The 19494-nt window shown below is 44.9% G+C and overlaps 1 protein-coding gene across 1 annotated transcript in view; it reads right to left on the minus strand.

Annotated features, from left to right (window-relative positions):
• Window positions 1–16464: 16464 nt before the first annotated feature.
• LOC142488326 (uncharacterized) overlaps window positions 16465–19494 on the minus strand; it is a 188686-nt gene continuing 185656 nt past the window's right edge. The window contains 1 exon segment of the mRNA XM_075588696.1: window positions 16465–19492. Within this exon segment, the coding sequence (XP_075444811.1) occupies window positions 19311–19492 (182 nt within the window). The 3' untranslated portion in view covers window positions 16465–19310.

A 19494-nucleotide genomic window follows, 5' to 3' on the forward strand; every position in this document is an offset into this window, starting at 1 on the left:
CAACTTTGACTTACACATTTACACACTAGACTTGACAAACCTAACCCACATGACTTGGACAAGACAACAGTAGGTTTACACAGAAAGGAAGAGAGGGGGGGTGGGGGGTTGGGGCGGGACGGCCTTGAACTTGTTGTATGGATGTGACATCCTTGATTTCTTCTTTGCGGCTGTATCCTTCCTAGGATTGGAGGCTTCACTGCCCTGTCAACTAGTCTCGGGGCGTGTCCTACCTGTCCCCTAATTAATAGTGTCTAAGTCTTGCCCCGTCATCGGAGAACGCAATCAACTCTATTAATGCAGGATTGTGTCGGCATCTACCCCTGGGATGTCTGTTTGGGCAATCCAAGGCGCCCATACTTTTAGGAAATTGAATCAGAGTCGTTGACCCAACTAGTCAACTGTTCCATCTGGCACACGTGCCAAATTCTATTCCGAATTCTGGGGATAACTGGAATTTCATCTCGTTTCCATACTGCTGCGATCTCACATCGTGTGGCGGTTGCAAAATGTGCAACCAGCTTGTGTGCCACTTTTGGCAGTCCCTGGATTCGTCTGCCCAGAAGGAACAGCCAAGGATCCAGGGGGATCTCCAAGTTCAGGATCCTCTGTAACCATTCCCTAATGTTTTCCAGAATCGGGACCACCCTCGGGCAAGACCACAGCATATGTTTTAAATCCGCTGATTCCCCACACTGCTTTGGGCAGAGTGGCGAATACCCCTTAACAAATTTAGATAGTTTAAGTGGGGTATGATATCAACGCATGAGGACCTTAAATGCGTTCTCCTTTAATGTGGCACAGACCGAGCTTTTGGCTGCAGCCTGAAGGATATGATCCCAGTCTTCGTCTTCTAGTGTGTCCCCTAAGTCAGTCTCCCATCTCATCATGTAGTTGAGTCGGGGCTCGTCAGTCTTTCCAGGACAGATCACTTCCATGTACATCTGAGAGGTTAGTCCCCTTGTGTCTGTTCCTCTAGAACATATTTGCTCAAAATTCGTTCTTGGGGGTCGAATTGGGAATTTATTGTAAAAAGCTCTGATCTGGAGGTATCTGAATAGTTCCGAGTTTGGTACTCCTTTTTCCGATTTAATTTGCTCAAATGTTTTAATAAATTTACTCCCCTCCAGATCTTTGAGTCGCTTATAATCCGACTGAGACCAAATTAAAAAGTTTTTACTAAGCATCCCAGGAGCGAAATCTGGGTTCTTGAGTAATGGGGTCATCAGGGATTGTTTGGTGATAAGCGTATGTCTAAATTTGGAATTCTCCCATACCGCCAGAGAGTTCACCACGGCCTGCAGCTGCATCTTTATTGTGTTTCCACAGCGTTTGGGAAGCCAGATTAAATCGTGCAGCTCAACTGGTGCTCAGCAGTCTCTCTCTCACAGCAGTCCAGTGCCACCCATCTCCCCAAAGACGGGTCTGCGTGCCACTGGACAATTTAGCTCAATTGGGCTGCCTTGTAATATGCCAACAAGCAAGGTATCGCTAGTCCCCCTTTTGTGACTGGCCTTTTTAATATGCTCTTCGCAATTCGCGGGCATCTGTTGTTCCAAATAAAATTAAATATACGAGACTGTAAGGAGAGGACATCAGCGTTAACCAACGGTACCGGTAGGGTCTGGAAAAGATAGAGCACCCTGGGGAGGAGGTTCATTTTAATACAATGAATTCTGCTGAACCATGAAATACCATAACCGGCCCATACTCTGAGGTCCTCCTTTAGAGTCCTGAACAATTTCGGGTAATTTGCTTTATACTGTAGAGTGAATTATAATCTCTGGTAATATATACCCCGAGGTATTTGATAGAGGAGGCTTGCCATTTGAAATTGAAATTTATTTCTATCAATTTTTCTACTGTTTGTGGTAGATTTATGTTGAGGGCTTCTGATTTGGTCTGATTGATTTTGAACCCAGAAATTTGATTAAATTTTCCCAAAATCTCAAAGACATTGGGCAGAGAGGTGAGGGGTTTAGACAGTGTCAGGATCACGTCATCCGCATACAGCGCTACTTTATGAGCTTGGTCCTTTACCTCTATCCCTGAGATATCGGGGCTTAAGCGAATACGCGCTGCTAGAGGTTCGATGCACAGGGCGAATAACACCGGGGACAGGGGGCACCCCTGTCTTGTCCCGCTACAGATCTTAAATTGATCCGAGGGGAAGCCCTGGTGTCGGACCCTAGCTGTAGGGCCGTTATATAATGCCAGGATGGCCTCGACAATCTGTCCTTCAAAGCCAAATGCTCTTAATGCCTCCCTCAGGTGGGGCCAATCTATTCTATCGAAGGCCTTCTCCGCGTCCAGACTCAATACCATCGACGGGATATTACGTTTCTTGGCCAAATCAATCAAATCGATTATCCGTCTGGTATTGTCTGCCGCTTGCCTGCCTCCGATAAACCCCTCCTGATCCGGGTGTATTAGTCTGGGAAGGACGATACCCACCCTGTTGGCTAAAAGTTTAGAGAAGATTTTTACATCCGAATTAATCAGGGAGATGGGCCGGTAGCTTTAACAGTCTGCCGGGTCCTTACCCGTCTTATGGATCAGTGAGATGGAGGCCTGGAGCATCTGAGTTAGGAAGGAGGCCCCTGCGAGAATTTCATTGAATAATTTAAGTAATTGGGGGGCTAAAGTTTTCAGGTATTTTTTATAATAAAGATTTGGGAAGCCATCCGGACATGGAGCCTTGGCTGGCTTAAGTGACTTTATTACCTCAGCTAGTTCTTCTGAGGTAAAGTCTCCCTGTAGCGCTTCTCTCTCTCCTCTGCTCAATTTGGGTAATCGTGCCTCTTTTAAGAAGACTTTAAGTCTCTCTCCTGTTTGTTGTGTGTGGCTGACCTTACTTGTATCTCCATCATAGAGAGTTTCATAATATCGTTTAAATTCCTCCACAATCCTTCTAGGATTGGAGGTAAGGTCCCCCCCTGGGTCCGAATCAATGCGATACAGTAATTTGGAAGCCTATTTCGTAGCTTATTGGCAAGTAAGGTATCTGGCTTGTTGCCTTTTTCGTAAAACTTACGTCTTGACCATGTCAACTCTCTTTCGGCCTGGGAGGTTAGCAACAGATTGAGTTTAATTTTGGTGTCCGATATCTCCTTCAGGATATCATCCTGTTTACATGCGATGTGGGCCTCTAGGAGTTGTGCCAATCTCTCCCTCAGCTCTTTTATCTTATTCTCTTTCTCCCTCTTTTTTTTGGCGGCCAGATTCATCAAAATCTCATCGTCGCCTTAGGGGCTTCCCATAGTGTCGAATGTGAGGACAAACTTCCCTCATTAATTTCGAAGTATTCTTTTAATTTATCCCCTACCTCCCGTTCGGTTAGCGGGTTTTTCAGTAGGAGCTCATTCAGCTTCCAGTTCGCTCCGGGTCTGTCCAGCGAACTCAGTGTGCACCGCAGCTCTATCGGTGCGTGGTCTGACCAAGAGATGTCATGAATCCCTGTGCGGGAGACCACTGGGACCACCTTGTTTGACACCAGGAAGTAATCTATCCTGCTGTATCTGTTATGGGGGTGTGAGAAGAAGGTATATTCCCGCGCTATAGGATTCTGCTCCCTCCAGATGTCCACTAATTGGCAATCCCTCATCCCCTGGGCGATTGTTAGTATGTCCTGTTTCTGTGGTTGGTTAGTCCCCGTGCATCTGTCCAAGTCTGGGTCTAGTGTTCTATTGAAGTCCCCTGCTAACAGAATACTACCTTGTGCTTTGCTGTGTAGCAGTTTGAAAATTTGTATAAAGAACTCTGGGGCGTGCTCACATGGAGCGTATAGTGTAGCTAATGTTAGCTGCTGACCCTGTATTGTCCCTGTTAATATAATATATCTCCCATCTTTGTCTACATGGGTCTTAGCTACTTGGAGTAATAGCCTATTATGTATTAAGATTGCTACCCCTCTTTTTTTAACAGGCGCCGAGGCCAAATAATACGATCTAAAATGTTTATCTAAGTATTTGGGGTGGTTATTTTGGGAGAAATTAGTCTCTTGTAGGAAGACGATATCGGCCTTTTTGCAAATGTAATCTTTGAATGCTATTTTCCTCTTTATGGGATTGTTAAAGCTTTTCACGTTATGTGAAATGACCGTTATTTCCTTACTTATTTGTAGGGTGTTACTGAGCTACTGCCTCGGTGTACCTTAACTGTGCCTCTGTGTGGTTCCTGGCGGTGAGGTGGCTCCAGATGTCGTCGCTCCTTTCAGGTGTCCTCAGCCAGGGTAGGGTTAGGGCAGGGGGAGTACATGAGGAAACACAAAACCACAAAATTAACACACATATAGTGACCTCGGATCCTTGGCCCAGCCAACTGGGGACCGAGTTCATCGCCTTTGGGTGCCGGAGGGGCAGGGCGGGGTACCACTCCCCTCGAGCCTCCCCCACCCCCCACCCCAAAGGACTTCGCCAGAGCCGTGGGTCTGAATATCACCCGGCTCAGGCCTGAGGTCCTTATGGTCCGCGGAGCAGGTCTCTGTCGTGATACCCCCGCCCCGCTTTTAATACATGCAACTATATGAAAAAGAAAAAACCTTTTGCTAACTGTAGCACCCTCCCATTCTGCTAACTTTGTGACAAACGGAACCCTCCCCCCCAACTGCAGATCTTGCCTTCTTCTCCCTCCTTTTTGCAGAGACTTGGTACCCCCGCTAGTCCCTATAGCGTCCACGCTGTGATGACTGCCTCCACCCTCTTGTAGCTTTAGTTTCCCTGCCTCTTCCTTATTTGTTGCGGCCCTTCTCGTTGTAACCCTGAACCTTCCTAATCCAACTCTTCACCCCCCCCTCTCTCACCTTTCTACTGCGCTTCACCTACTCACTCTGCATTATACCTCCAACATTAGCGCTCCTGTCTACTAGTTCAACCCTAACCCTGCCCTTCTCTTTCTTTCCTCACTTGCTGCTGCTACCCCGCTATTCCCTATCACTTACCTCCTCTGTCTTCCCGTAACTTCTGTGTGTCCCGTCTCCTCCTATTGCTCCCGCCCCCTATGCCACCTGTCTTCCCTGCTTCTCCTCCTCTCTTGTAACTTCCCCCATCCTTCTATTACTTACCTAGCCCCCCTCTTCTCCTTCTCTTATCTCCCTTGTCCTGTTCCCTCCACTGTCTCTATAACTTCCCCCTACCTTTGCTGGCTCCATTCACCTTCCTTTTAGATCCCTTACCTCCATTGTCTCCATTTTGCTTACCTACCCCCCTGGCCCTATAATCTACTTACCCCCTACCTTCTCACTAACCTGTCTTTGCCGCCCCTCCTCTCCCCCCTCCCTAGCACCAACGGGCTGGGCATTTGTCCCCTTCATCTGATTTCTCCGCTATAGCCACTCTTCTGCGCCTCTTCTCTATGCCCCCTGCCGCCCCTTCCGTTCCCTTTCTTATTGCCCCACTTGTTTGGGCCAGGGTGTGCTGGGCCGTCGCTGCTGCAGCACGCGCTGTTGGAAAATTACTGTGCTGTGCCGGTGTGTCTTCATGCTGTGCGCCTCCGTCACTATCCGTACTTGCGGTGGCATCTGTCCCTGACTATCAGTGGCACTTCCGCCACCTCCAAGATGGCCACTCCGCTCTCCGCCCTCTGACGTCACCGGACGTCCGGTCGCCGCCATCTTGGATCCCCTTTTGCGCCGAAGTGAAGGGCGCGCTCTCCTCCTCTGCTCCATGGATATCCGGGGTTTGCGTGTCAGCAGCCGCCTCCATCAGCCTCGTGGCAGCCGCCATCTTCCGACCCGGGGCCACAGGTACGATCCCTCTGTTCTTGCCGCGTCCATATAGGTGGGCCGATCCCCCTCTTCTCCCGTTACTGTGGGAGTTCCTTACCGTGGAGCGTGGAGTAAAGGCAACTTTAATTGTCTGTTGGGGGGTATAATAACTGGGATAACTAGATAACTGGCGACATAAAAACTGGCGACCCCTCTACCTCACGTCCTCTCCCTCAGTCTTTGTCTTTATTGACACCAGGCCTGGGTATGCGTCCCGCTGTGGACCATGTGGGGTCCGGCGCTTCCTCTGCGTTAGCTGCTGCCGGGTGGTTTTCCTTCAGCCCCAGCTTCTGCAAGAAGACATCCCCCTCCTCCGAGTCCCTCATAGAGATTGGCCTCCCATTCCGGACCACCAGCAGACCGAATGGGAAGGTCCAGCGGTAGCGAACAGCCTTGTCTCGCAGAATCCTTGTAATAGGAATTAGATTCCTGCGTCGCAGCAGTGTGGTTGGGGACAAGTCCTGAAATATTAACAGGCGAGCTCCCTCAAATTCCAGTGCAGGGCTAGCTAGGGTCTTGCGGAGCACAGCTTCCCTCGTGCTATAATAATTCAGCCGCACTATTATATCCCGCGGCTGCTCTGATTGTAGGGGCCTTGACCGAAGCGCCCGGTGACAGCGGTCCATCTCCAGGGGCTCCCTGGGTAGCTCCGGTAGCAGGGACTCCATCCAGCGCAGTACGTATGCTTCGCAGTCACCTTCCATCTCAGGGACCCCTCTAATGCGCACATTATTCCGCCGATCTCGGTTTTCAGCGTCCTCCTGGCGCTCCCTAATCTCGTTAATTTGATGTTGGAGCTCGGCGTTTTTTTTGTCATCTTTCTTTGTGGCTTTAATATTGAGGTCCAGCTGCTTCTCAACATGGCTGGTCCGCTCCCCCAGGGATCCCACTTCTTTCTTTAACTCCCTGATTTCTGCCTGCAGCAACGTTTTTAAGTCTGTATAGAGACGGTTCAAGTCACAGACCCTAACTGGCAAAAATTCAGGGTTGTCACTCTCCTCTTCTTCCCCGTCATGTTCTGTGTCAGATCCTTGGTTTGAAAGCTGTGCCATTGCAGGGCCCGGTTTGCTCCTCCTAGAACTTCCAAAATATTCCGGTAATCCCTTTTTTCGGGGTCTTTGTCAGTTTCTTTGACATCCTCCTATATTGCTACACTTGTGGTGCACTTTCTGGTCTTATTTGCCTGCTTTAAAAGGTTTTTTTCTTAAATTGTTCAGCAGCGGGGCACAGAGCTCTCAGCCTAGACAACCATGCTCCTTGCTTCCCAGCATGCACCTCCTCTAGCTCCCTTTTTAAATATAGGCACCACATCTGCTTTACGCCAATCTTGTGGTACTGAGCCTGTGGTAATGGAGTCCTTGAATATTAAATATAATGGTTTTGCTATTACTGAGCTTAACTCATTGAGAACTCTTGGATGTATGCCATCGGGGCCAGGTGCCTTATTAATTTTAATTTTTTCAAGTCGCTTATGAACTTCTTCCTCAGTTAACCAATTGTTTATTAATACGGAGGTTGTGGCTTCCTCCTGCGGCACTACTATTGAACTTGATTCTTCCCTGGTAAACACAGAGGCAAAGAATTTGTTTAATACCTCAGCTTTTTCCTTATTTCCAATAATCTGCCTACCCATCTCACACTGAAAGGGTCCTATATTTTCTTTTCTCATTTTTTTGTTATTAAGGTACTTAAAGAACTTTTTAGGGTTGACCTTACTTTCTATTGCAATCCTTTTTTCATTATCCATTTTTGCTAATTTGATTGCCCTTTTGCAATTTTTGTTACATTCCTTATAATTCTGATACGATGTCTCTGTCCCTTCTGACTTAAAGAATCTAAACGCCTTCCTCTTCTTGTCCATTTCCTCCCCTACCTGTTTATTTAGCCACATTGGTTTTGACTTATTTCGTTTATACTTATTACCCAAGGGTATACACTGATAAGTGTGCTTTTCTAACAATGTTTTAAAGACTGCCCATTTATCTTCTACATTTTTCCCGGCAAAAACATCATCCCATTGTATTACTACTAGATTAGACCTCAGTTTATTAAAAACTGCCTTTCCAAAGTTAAAGGTCTTTGTTGAACCCAAGTAATCTGTTTTTTGATAATTTATTTCAAACGAGACCATGTTATGATCACTGTTACCCAAATGTTCCAGGACTTGAATATTTGTTATTACTTCTACATTGTTTGATATGACCAAATCCAGAACTGCCCCACTCCTGGTTGGTTCCTCAATAATTTGGGTCATTTAATTGTCTTTAAGCACCCCCAAAAACCTGTTCCCTTTTGTTGTAACGCTAATCTCATTGCCCCAGTCTATGTCTGGATAATTAAAATCCCCCATTATGCAAACATGACCCAGTTTTGATGCCTTCTCCATTTGCAAAAGTATTTTAGCTTCCTCAATCTCACAGATATTTGGTGGTATATAGCAGATTCCCACAAACATTTTCTTTATACTTTTACCTCCACTGCTAATTTCTATCCACAAAGTCTCTACATTTTCATCATTCCCTTCATAGACATCATCCCTTATAATAGGTTTTAGATCTGGTTTAACATATAAACATACTCCACCTCCTCTTCTATTTGTTCGATCCTTCCGAAAAAGAGAATAACCCTCTAAATTAACTGTCCAGTCATGAGTTTCATCCCACCATGTTTCAGTAATGCATACTGCTCCCTTACAGCTATTAATTCAAGCTCCCCCATTTTATCTGTCAGGCTTCTTGCATTAGCAAGCATGCATTTCAGGTTTTTTTCAGCCTGTACTATTATCTTATCTGCTCCTTCCTTTCTGCGCCCACTTTGTTTAGTCTTTAGAAGTTTTCTAGTATTATCTGTATTTACTATGGGTGTCTCACTGCTTGTCAAACTTGCACTTGCTCCCATTCTACCTCCATACCACCTTGTATCCTCTTCTATTCCATTTAGTTCATTATCTGTTTCATTCCCCTCCCCCCTCCATCCTAGTTTAAAATCTCCTCCAACCTTTTTAGCATTCTCCCCCGTAGCACAGAAGATCCCTCTTCATTGAGGTGCAATCCATCCCTAGAATATAGATGGCACCTCTCAGAAAAGGAGTCCCAGTGCTCTAAAAACCCAAACCCCTCCTTCCTGCACCACTTTCTTAGCCATGCATTAACCTCCCTGATCTCTGACGGTCTCCCTGCGGTAGCGCATGGCACTGGTAGTATTTCAGAAAATACTACCTTGGAGGTCCTTGCCTTAAGCTTTTGGCCTAGATCCCTGTAATCATTTTATAGGACCCTCCATCTTTCTCTAACTTTGTCATTGATGCCAACGTGTACCAAGACCGCCGGGTCAATCCCAGCCCCCCCCCCCAACAATCTGTCTACCCGATCCGCAATGTGCCGAACCCGAGCACCCGGGAGACAACAAACTGTTCGGTTCATGCGGTCCTGGCAACAGATTGCCCTATCTACCTTCCTAATAATGGAGTCCCCTACCACCACAATCTTTCTTTGTATCTGAGCATCCTGAGTCCCCACTGTGCTGGAGGAACTATTCCCCTGGCTGCTAGAGGAATTAGTCTCCCCCAGCCTTGCCATTTCTGCCCCAACATTCCCCAATATCTTCACTCAACATGGCAAATCTATTGGGATGTGTCAGCTCAGAAACGACCTGCCTCTCCCTATTGCCCCTGCTTCCCCTTCTAACTGTCACCCAGCTACCTACCTGCTCCTCGCTAACAGCAACCAAGCTACCTAGCTGCTCCTCACTAATAGCGCCACCAACTGCACCACTAATAGAAGCAAGGGCCTGCTCAGTGAGCTCTAATTCCCTTTCAAGATTGCCAATGTCCCACAATATTGCAAGTTGCCTTTTTAGATCAGCAATCTCTGACTCTAAAGAGACCACCCGCTCACACTTTTCACAGCGGTATTCTCCTTGGAACAGTTGCTCCAAGTGCACATATATGTGGCAAGATGTGCATTGAGTGGCATTTTCAAACCTGCTCATTCTAGCAACTATGAAGTTTAGAAGTACTAACAGTAAACTGTACTTCAATAACTATACCTTGTTTAACCGCTTCCTTGTTCAAACTGCTTCTGGTTCTAACTGCACACACTTTAACCAATCAGCACTTGAAATCAACCACACATATCAGTCAGTACACGCAAGCTCAGGATTCGTTAGAAGCCTCTGTTTAAATAGGGACACCCACCAGGTGTGTTAGGTTATCAATTAACTAACCCCACCCACCGCAGGTGTGTTAGGCCAGCCAATTAACCAACCACACCCACTCTGCCTCAGGCAGGAGAAAGGGGGAAAAAAGTTACAGGCTTCAAATTACAGCACACTTTAAAAATGTATTAACCCACGCCCTTAGATGGACGAACCAGCGGTACTATGACAAGGGCAACAAGGCGGATAGACTTCTGGCTAGTAGATTAAGAGGAATACAGAAAAGATCCCAAATAACCGCGATCAAGACTAGATCTGGTGAGATACACTATAGTGATAACAAAATAGCAAGAGAATTCACAAAATACTACACAGAATTATATATCCTGAGATCCAAAAATGGTTGGTCTGAACCGAGAGCTTCAGAAGCCGTAAAAAATACCTAGACAATTGCGATCTCCCCAAATTAACAGAGGAGGAAAGTACAGTCCTCAGCGCTGAGATCTCAAAAGAGGAACTAACAGAGGCAGTCAAAGCATTAAAACTCTCTAAGTCTCCTGGTCCTGACGGCTTCACCAACGCCTATTATAAGAGATTCCTACCCACCCTATCCACACACATATTAAAGATGTTCATTCATTTTATGGAGGGGAATCCAATCCCCACCTCAATGTCCGTAGCCAACCTAGCAATCATCCATAAGGAAGGCAGAGACCCGATGCAGTGGGGAAGCTACCGTCCAATCTCCCTTCTCAATAACCACCTCAAATTATATAGTAAGATCCTAGCAAATAGACTTAACCCTATCTTACCAAGGCTTATAAATATAGATCAAGTAGGATTTGTCACAGGCAAGCAAGCCTTCGACAACACTCGTAAGATAATAAATATTATAGACCATGTCCATCTTACAGGCACCAAAGCAATACTTCTAAGCCTGGACGCAGAGAAGGCATTTAATAGAATTGACTGGCTCTTCCTAGACCACACTATGTGTAGATTCGGCTTTAAGGACGCATATCTAGAAGGGGTTCGCAGACTCTACCAAGACCCGTCGGCAGCTGTAAAATTACCAGGGGGCAACCTTCAGAGATTTAACATTAAAAATGGCACAAGACAAGGATGCCCCCTATCCCCACTCCTCTTTGCGCTCACCATAGAACCTCTGGCTGCGACCATCCGGCAAAACGCAGATATCCAAGGGATAACAGTCGGGCGGAAACAATATAAGATATCTCTATCTGCAGACGATATTATTTTAACACTCTCCAATCCCCAAATTTCCCTCCCCAACCTGCAGAGAGAACTTAGAGACTTTGGCCACATTTCTGGATATAAAATTAATAGTGACAAAACTGAAGCGCTAAATCTGAACCTGCCAGAGCCAGAGGTGAAACTCCTCAAGCTAAATTTTAATTACCGTTGGAGTTTCTCCTGTATCATATTTCTGGGAGTAAAGATATCGGGGAACTACCAATCACTAAATCAACATAATTACCCAGCCCTATTTCAAAAAATCAGACAAGATCTGGACAAATGGGGAGCATACCAAATATCATGGATCGGGCGATGGTCTCGGTTAAGATGAACATTCTCCCTAGATTATTATACTATTTCCAGACACTCCCGATCCACACCCCTGGCTCAGAATTAAAAAACCTACAAAAGCATATTTTTCATTTTATTTGGCAGGGTAAAAAACCTAGAATCACCAGAGCTGTCCTATTGGCCTCAAGAGGAAGAGGGGGCCTGGGAGTCCCAGACATCACAAGGTATTACCAAGCCACTCAGCTGCGGCAGCTAGTAGTTTGGAACGCCGACCCAGGCCAATATTGCTGGCTCGATATAGAAGCACAATACGACGGAACGCCTTCACTGCCAGCCTGCCTTTGGTCCCTGAGTAGGGAAGACATGCAGAATCACAGATTCAAGCTAGGTCGGATGAGATATACCTGGGAGATTTGGACAAAATGCAAATCCAAATTCGAGCTCACGACCTCTAAATCTCAATTTATTCCAATCCTTAAAAACACCAAATTCCCACCAGGGTTTGAGCCAAGACAATTTGACCAATTTGTAGCCAAGAATATTAGGGCAGTTGCCGACCTTTTGAGCTTCGGGCAGTTCCTGAGTTACCAAAGATTGCAAAGTAAATACGAAATGGTAGGACTGAGTGCATTCAAGTACCTCCAAATCCGGCACTTTATCCAAACACTATCCCCAACGTTGGAATTTCCCCCTCTCACAAGGTTCGAGAGGCTGTGCAGAGAGACAGCCCACCAAAAAGGTCTAATAACTCAAATCTATAGATCTGGAGAGGCCAATAGAAGCCCCCACCCATGACTATATCTGCAATTGGGCAGCAGAATTGAACATAGTTATAGACCGAGAGGATTGGGAAAGTATTTGGGAAGCAGCCTCAGGAACTTCCATATGTACCACAATCAAAGAAAATATTTATAAAATATTGTTTTGCTGGTATCTTACTCCAGTCAGAATAAATCAAATCCACCCTCTGGCCTCCGATCTATGCTGGAGAGGCTGCGGACAAAAGGGAGACATGGCCCATATTTGGTGGTCATGTCCAGAAATTCAGAAATACTGGGAAACCATACAGTTAATAATTAAAGAGGTCACAGACCTCACTATACCTATTGATCCGCTGACCTATCTCTTGGCCAGGCCAATAGAGAACATTGACCGGCCAACAAGAAAACTAATCTCCTTCATCCTCACGGCGGCCAGATGTGTGGTGGCCGCTGCGTGGAAAAAGGTGTCTCCCCCCCCTAAGCAAACAGTTAAGAAATGAATACGGGAAGTAATGTTGATGGAACAACTGTCAGCCTTCCTGAAAAGGAAGACAACAACCTTTAATAAAGCATGGGATCCGTGGCTAACAAGAATGGCAGAATAAAAGGACCCCCCCCCCCCCAAGCGGGAAACTGAAATGAGATGGACGGGACTCCCCCCCCCCTTTTTTCCCTGCTTCTTTCCCTCTCTTTCTTTCTGTTACATCCACCCCCCCCTTGGGATACAAGGAAGGAAAGATGGAGTAAGGGGAAAAAAAAAGAAAACCTGTATTAGGCTAAGACGATATGTATGTGACTGTATAAACTGTATTAATATATCAATGCCTAATAAAAAAATTTTGGAAAAAAAAATAATAAGATTAACCCACTGCACACTCCCAAAAAACAGCCACCCCTGCTAGTATACCCAGTACTTCCCTTTCCTTCTGGTTCTAACTGCACACACTTTAACCAACCAGCACTTGAAAACAACCACACATATCAGTCAGTACACGCAAGGTTGGGGCATGCCCTTAGCAGAATAGGAAGCCACCCATGCCAGGTTTCTGAAGTATTGGCAACTCCGGGATAGGTGGGAAAAGTTATTCCCACAGAGAGATTGGCTGCTCTTGTTAGGTATAGGGTTCTGAACCCTATAAGAATTCCCGCAGTCCATCAGGAAACAGATTCATCTTAAGGTTCATCAAGCTTCATAAGTTTCATAAAGATTCCAAGTGCCATTACAGCAGCGGCAGATTTGAGAACGGACCAAGGATTTCGCGAGCAATTCCCGCTCCTGGGAAATTACTCCTACAACTTTATTTTACAAGATTTCGTTCTGGAAACAAATTATTTTGTTTGCCCCCGTCCCAGTAAGTGTATTTTGACTGTAATTGTGGAACATTGTGGGTATGTCTTTTCATGAAATAAATTACAATTTATTTGACCTCCTTGCTTTGCTCAATCATATGATCCCAGTATAAATGTGTTGATAAACCTGGTCTCCCGTGACACCCAAGTCATTGAGTCAGATCGAGGTTCACAATTTATCTAAAAGTTGTGGCGGGCCTTCTGCAAACAACAAGGGATCTCCCTTCACTTTTCTTCCGGCTATCATCCTCGGACTAAGGGTCAGACGGAACGGATGAATCAATCACTGGAACAGTTCATCCGCTGCTTCATTTCCGATACCCAGGACAACTGGATAGATCCCTTGCCGTGGGCCGAATTCTCTCATAACAATTTGCATAATGAGTCGACTCAGGACTCACCATTCCTTTCTAACTTCGGCTTCCACCACTCAGCTCTTCCTACTGCAGGACCTGGATCTATGGTACCAGCTGCGGACAAAAGGATACTGCATGTTCAGGAGTCATGGAGAAAGATTCAGGAGAATCTCAGAAAGGCAGTCTCCATTCAGAAGCAGGCCGACCGGCATCGCGGTGAAGCACCTACCTACAATTCAGGGCAAAAGGTATGCCCGGCAGAAGGTTCCTACAGCAAAATTGGCACCTCGATTTATTGGCCCATTTCCTGTCATCGAGAAGGTCAATCCGGTGGCCTACCGGCTACGGTTGCCAGCTTCCATGAGGATTCCTTCTGTCTTCCACACCTCTCTCCTCAAGTCCTTCATCCTGGATTCCCAGTTCCCTGCTTCGACGCCTCCTCCTGAGCCTCTCCTGGTTGAAGGTCAGCAGGAATTCGTGGTCCAGACTATTCTGGACTCCAGGATCACCAGAGGGAAGCTGCAGTACCTGGTCCATTGGAGGGGCTTCGGTCTCGAGGAGCGTTTGTGGATTCCAATGGACCAACGCCATGCTCCAAGGCTCGTTCGGGCCTTTCACCACAAGTTTCCCTCCAAGCAATTCCTGGGACACCTGGTCATCCCTGAAGTGTGGGGGTACGGTGAGGATTGGACCTCAGTCCCGCCCCGTGACACGTTGGGTGACACATCGTGCAAGCGCCGCAGTACGCCTACCAGGACCAGGCTTGACTCCGCCCTCACGGTCCATGACGCAACAGAGGAAATCACTGTTCCCACTTTACGTCGGCGCCGCAATACCAGGGGCACTCGAGGGGTTAGAGCTGCCAATTACTCCACAGCTGTAATACACTCCACCCCTGCCTATCAGTACACAGCCTACCTGTAATTATGCCTGACTCACAGCCTGGAGCCTTCCCATTGGCTCCCTGCTCCTTATATGCTCAGCCAGCCCTGAGGCAAATTGGCTGAGCATAAATCCAGTGTTTATTTTGTGTGCTTCCCGCAAGAATCCTGTTGTTACTTTGCATTCTGCCTTGTCTTTGTTTACCTCTGACCTCAGCTTGTACCTGGACCTCTACCTTCTCTGATGCCTGGACCTCGGCTAGGCACAACGACCATCCAACTTCTATCCTAGACCACGACTATTCTGACCTCTCCTACCCTGACCCAGCTACATGACTACGACTCTGCAATCCGGACACGATTGCATGGTTGTTGGTCAGTGTTCTATAACATCCCCACCTCAGCCCTGCGGTCCCATCCTGTTTGCGATGAGCACCGTTACAAAAATAAGGCGAGCGGGGGACTGTACCATATGAGAAGAGAACTAAATAGAGCAGTTCAGTTGGTAGCAAGTCATAAGTCACATTGATAAGCCCTTCAATGGTCCTACTCACATTCTGGAGAAGTAAATAAACAGTATCAAAATATGTGGCACTCTGTAGTTCAAGGTAGGTGATGTTGTGGGTGGTTCCGATGTGCTCAGGAAGACAGAGACACAACAATAGTGTAGACAGAAAATGAACTGTTTACTGTACCAAAAAAAACTCCAAATTCATGACTTACATTAGTGAGAATAAAAACAGGCATGTAATGCGAAAGTGGAGTCCCGGGAGCCGGGTGGGCTGCAGTCTCACCACCAGCTCTGTGAGCACCAGTTGCGTCCGTACGTCCATTTCCGTCACTTCTGGTTTTCGGTTTCAGCTGTTGAGAGGAAAGGGGGAACTGCTGTTGTTTCTCTCCACGTCCTTTGCAATCACCGACAGGCTCCAAAACTTTACGCATTTTGCGAGAACCACTTCATCAGGAGTATTCATCTCCACCCACAAGCTGTAAATACCCTTAATCTAATTAGAACCTCCCATCTTGCACTGTGATCTAGCGGAGAATAGGATGCAAAGTATGGGGGCAGGAGCACTGAAATGTTTACACAATATATGCTCAAAATCCAATGTGAAACATCATATTATACACAAATATTACATTTAATACATCAAATAATAAATGGAAGAGATTAACTAAAAAGACCATAGTCTATAAATATGCAATGATAACACCATAAAATAAACAATTATGCTCATTATAATAAATGAATAATCCTATAGTATGACTATAACTCTTGATAGCTTACTAATCTAAATCTACCTAGTTGTTTTAAATCAAAAATAAAAATGGACAGTTGCATAGGAGACGTAGAATACATTATTTATTTTTCCTTGATTTCTTCATAGAAACATGTAAAAATGGAAACGGAGATCAAATCAATCAAATGAACAAATACAAACTGACATGTCACAGTGGATAGTAGTAGCCAATATGTCTAGTCAAATAAAAGTATTGGAAGGCAAAGAATAAGCCTAATAGATCTTGAAACCAAGATGTAAACATATTTAAATGTGTTCTGGTTTAAGCATGATATTCTTAATTAAATGAATTACCGAAAACCAATTATAGGTATTTCATGAGTTGATACAATATACCTACTGTATAGTATAGTGTACATGCTTAAAAACAGAAAGGGAAACTCAATGTCATACACGGAGTCCAAAATTAGTATACTTGGAAGCAGCCTAGTAAAACATTGGGGAATGGACTGTGGAACTCGATGATGTATCCATATTGTTACCCTTGCGGATAAGACGCAAATCCTAGCTGACAATTGATTAGGAAAGGAACACTCCCAAATCTATATCCACATTGAGTCCTAGGGGAACCGGAGTATTAAGTTGGTGGATCCAAAAAGTTTCCCTCTTCGTAAGAGAAAGTTGGCGTCGCACCACCCGAACAAAGGCAAAGTAGAGAAGGTAACTCCAAAATTACGTTTAATTGACCATAAAAACGAGGCAAAAACAGCCCAACATGTTTCGCGCTGCAAGCGCTTTATCAAGGTCCCTATGTGTGTAACCCTCAGCTCAGAGTATTTAAGTGTAACGCGAACCCGGAAGTGAATTGGTCACGCCCTGTCAGAGCAAGCTAAACCAAATCAGCCACCGGTTCTGACGTCCACACAGTTAATTTCAAACAATCACAAACACTTTACAAGACAAACAAATTGCAAATAGTTACAGAATCACAATAACATAAGAAGCGAATACATTTGTTGCATACTGTTCTGTCTCATTTGCAATAGTCTGTCACTAACAAATAAAAAGGTATAAAAACAAATCATTAAGCTAAAGAATTATAGCCTCATGCACATGACATGATTGGAGATATTTGTCAGAACAACCCCAAGAACATTTATATGCAAAAAAAGGGCTCTGGTTGGATTTGTGATTTAGATAAATCAATCACCTTAACCCTCATGCATCCTATTAAGCCTACAACCGACCCAAAAGCAAAGAATGTCTATATGCATGATTCATGACATCTCAGACCACATAAGGATATAAAAACAAAATGATTTGTAATCACAAAAAAACATGCAATTCATCAAGACTATGCATAGACAATATAAAAATAGAATGAATATTAGAACTTTTCACCTATTTTGTAAGATCAATTAAACTGTATAAACAAATTAATTTTAACATTGCATACATTCTAATGCTGACAAAGGTGAAATCTAATCTCTCAAAAAAAAAACAACACACATATATGGTTGATTACCAATTCAGCCAGGGAAAGAAATATAAAAGAACTAATTTGTTTAAGAAAGTCTTCATATCTTGCATTGATATTTATAATCCATTTCTATCATGCTCTGTGCCCACAATCCCACAAGGAAAAGGGGTCTGGAAGCGACTGCGTGTACCAGAGGTGTCTTTTTACATGTGAGTAACTTGTTACTCTTATTTTAAATTAATAAACTGCATTTTTATACTTTCCCTGCGGCTATCTGTCACCCTTATTGGGTCTATCATGAGGACGCCGGGTGTTGGTGAATACACTATACACAGAGAAATAACAGGACAACTCTATAGTTGAGGTGTATATACTATACACAGAAGAGAATAAACAGGACAACTCTATAGCTGAAGGAAGGAGACACTCCAGTGTACAAAGAACCTACTTTGTGAGTTAGTCTCACACATGGCCGGGTGAGTACAGCAAAAAAATAAAAAAATATTACACTCCCACCACCGTAAGTTATTTTTCATTTGATTTAATTGGTGCAAAACTGTCACTGATCATTGTTTATTTGTATTCTTTTCTCTTGAGCTCCCCGTATTCTATTTCCTTATTTCAACATCTTTGTACAGTATAATACATGTTTCATGGCTCTACACCCCTGTTCATGTCCTATGGAAGTGTAGAGATGTCACATCACATGTACAGTAGCTAGTATCATTCCTTCCTCCCATTTGTAATTATCCAACGCAATTAATACTCCAGTAGCATCTTTTAAGTATGATTTCTGGGACTTAACGTATTTGTGTAGGTAAACATCAAACTACTCAGATTGGAGGTTAGGGAGTTTATACCAGATATTATTGTACTTCCAGGAGGATTTGTCAAATTTTTATGGATCTTAGGTATGAAATAGAATATTGTGAGTTTCGGCTTCTCCTTTAATAGATATGTAAATTATTTTTCCTTTAAGATCCTTTAAGATATCTTTTCATGTTATGAGTAGCTCTCGTAACTCATTAGAGAATTGATTTGTAGGGTCACTTTTCAATTGGATATATGAATCTGTATTCCCCAGAATTCTGTTAGACTCTCCCACCCCCACTTCTCTTTACCATACCCACCCCTACTACTTTCTCATTTCCACACCTGCCCCAACTTTGGTCAGACCTGCCCCTACTTCTTGCTCTCTCTCTGTCAGACCCACCACCACTCCTCTCTGCCAGACTGTCAACCACCCTTCTCTCTGCCAAACCTGGCCTACTCCTCGCTGTCAGATCTTCATCCTCCTCTCTCTGGCCGAGCAGACAGCACACTGCTCTATCTGTACGACCCATCCCAATCCACCTGTTGCCTGATCCACCCCCCTTGTACTCTGCCAGACCTACCCCAAATATTCTCTCTTCAAGACTCAGTCCCACTCCTCTCTCTGTCAGACCCGCCCCAACTCTTCTCTGCAAGACAAGCCCCCACTTTGTTCTGTAAGACCCACCCAATTCTCGCTCTGTGCCAGACCTGTCCTCAATCCCCTGCTAGAGCTACCCCCACTCCTTTCTCTATATTCCAGAACTTAATTCACAACTCTCTCTGGAGACCCACCCCCTCCTCTCTCTGAAAGACACACCCCGACTCAGCTCTCTACAGTCAGCATATATAAATATCATGGTAATAAATAATGGTATGTATCGAGTTACCAACCACTTTTATTAGCACGACATTACTATGCTACCAGTATGTTGCCCAACACTAATCTGAAAAAGCAAATGTATCACCTGTATAAATTTAGTACCTGTATGAATCCTCTGATGTGTGAGCGAGTTGCAATTATGAGAAAAGCTTTTCCCGCACTGTGAAAGGTTTCTGCTCTGTATGAATCTTCAGGTGATAAAGGAGATTGTTCATAATACTGAATGGTTTCCCACTCTGTACATGTGAACGGTTTCTCCCCGTGT

Source organism: Ascaphus truei, chromosome 2 (genome assembly GCF_040206685.1).
Source record: "Ascaphus truei isolate aAscTru1 chromosome 2, aAscTru1.hap1, whole genome shotgun sequence".
NCBI lineage: Eukaryota > Metazoa > Chordata > Amphibia > Anura > Ascaphidae > Ascaphus > Ascaphus truei.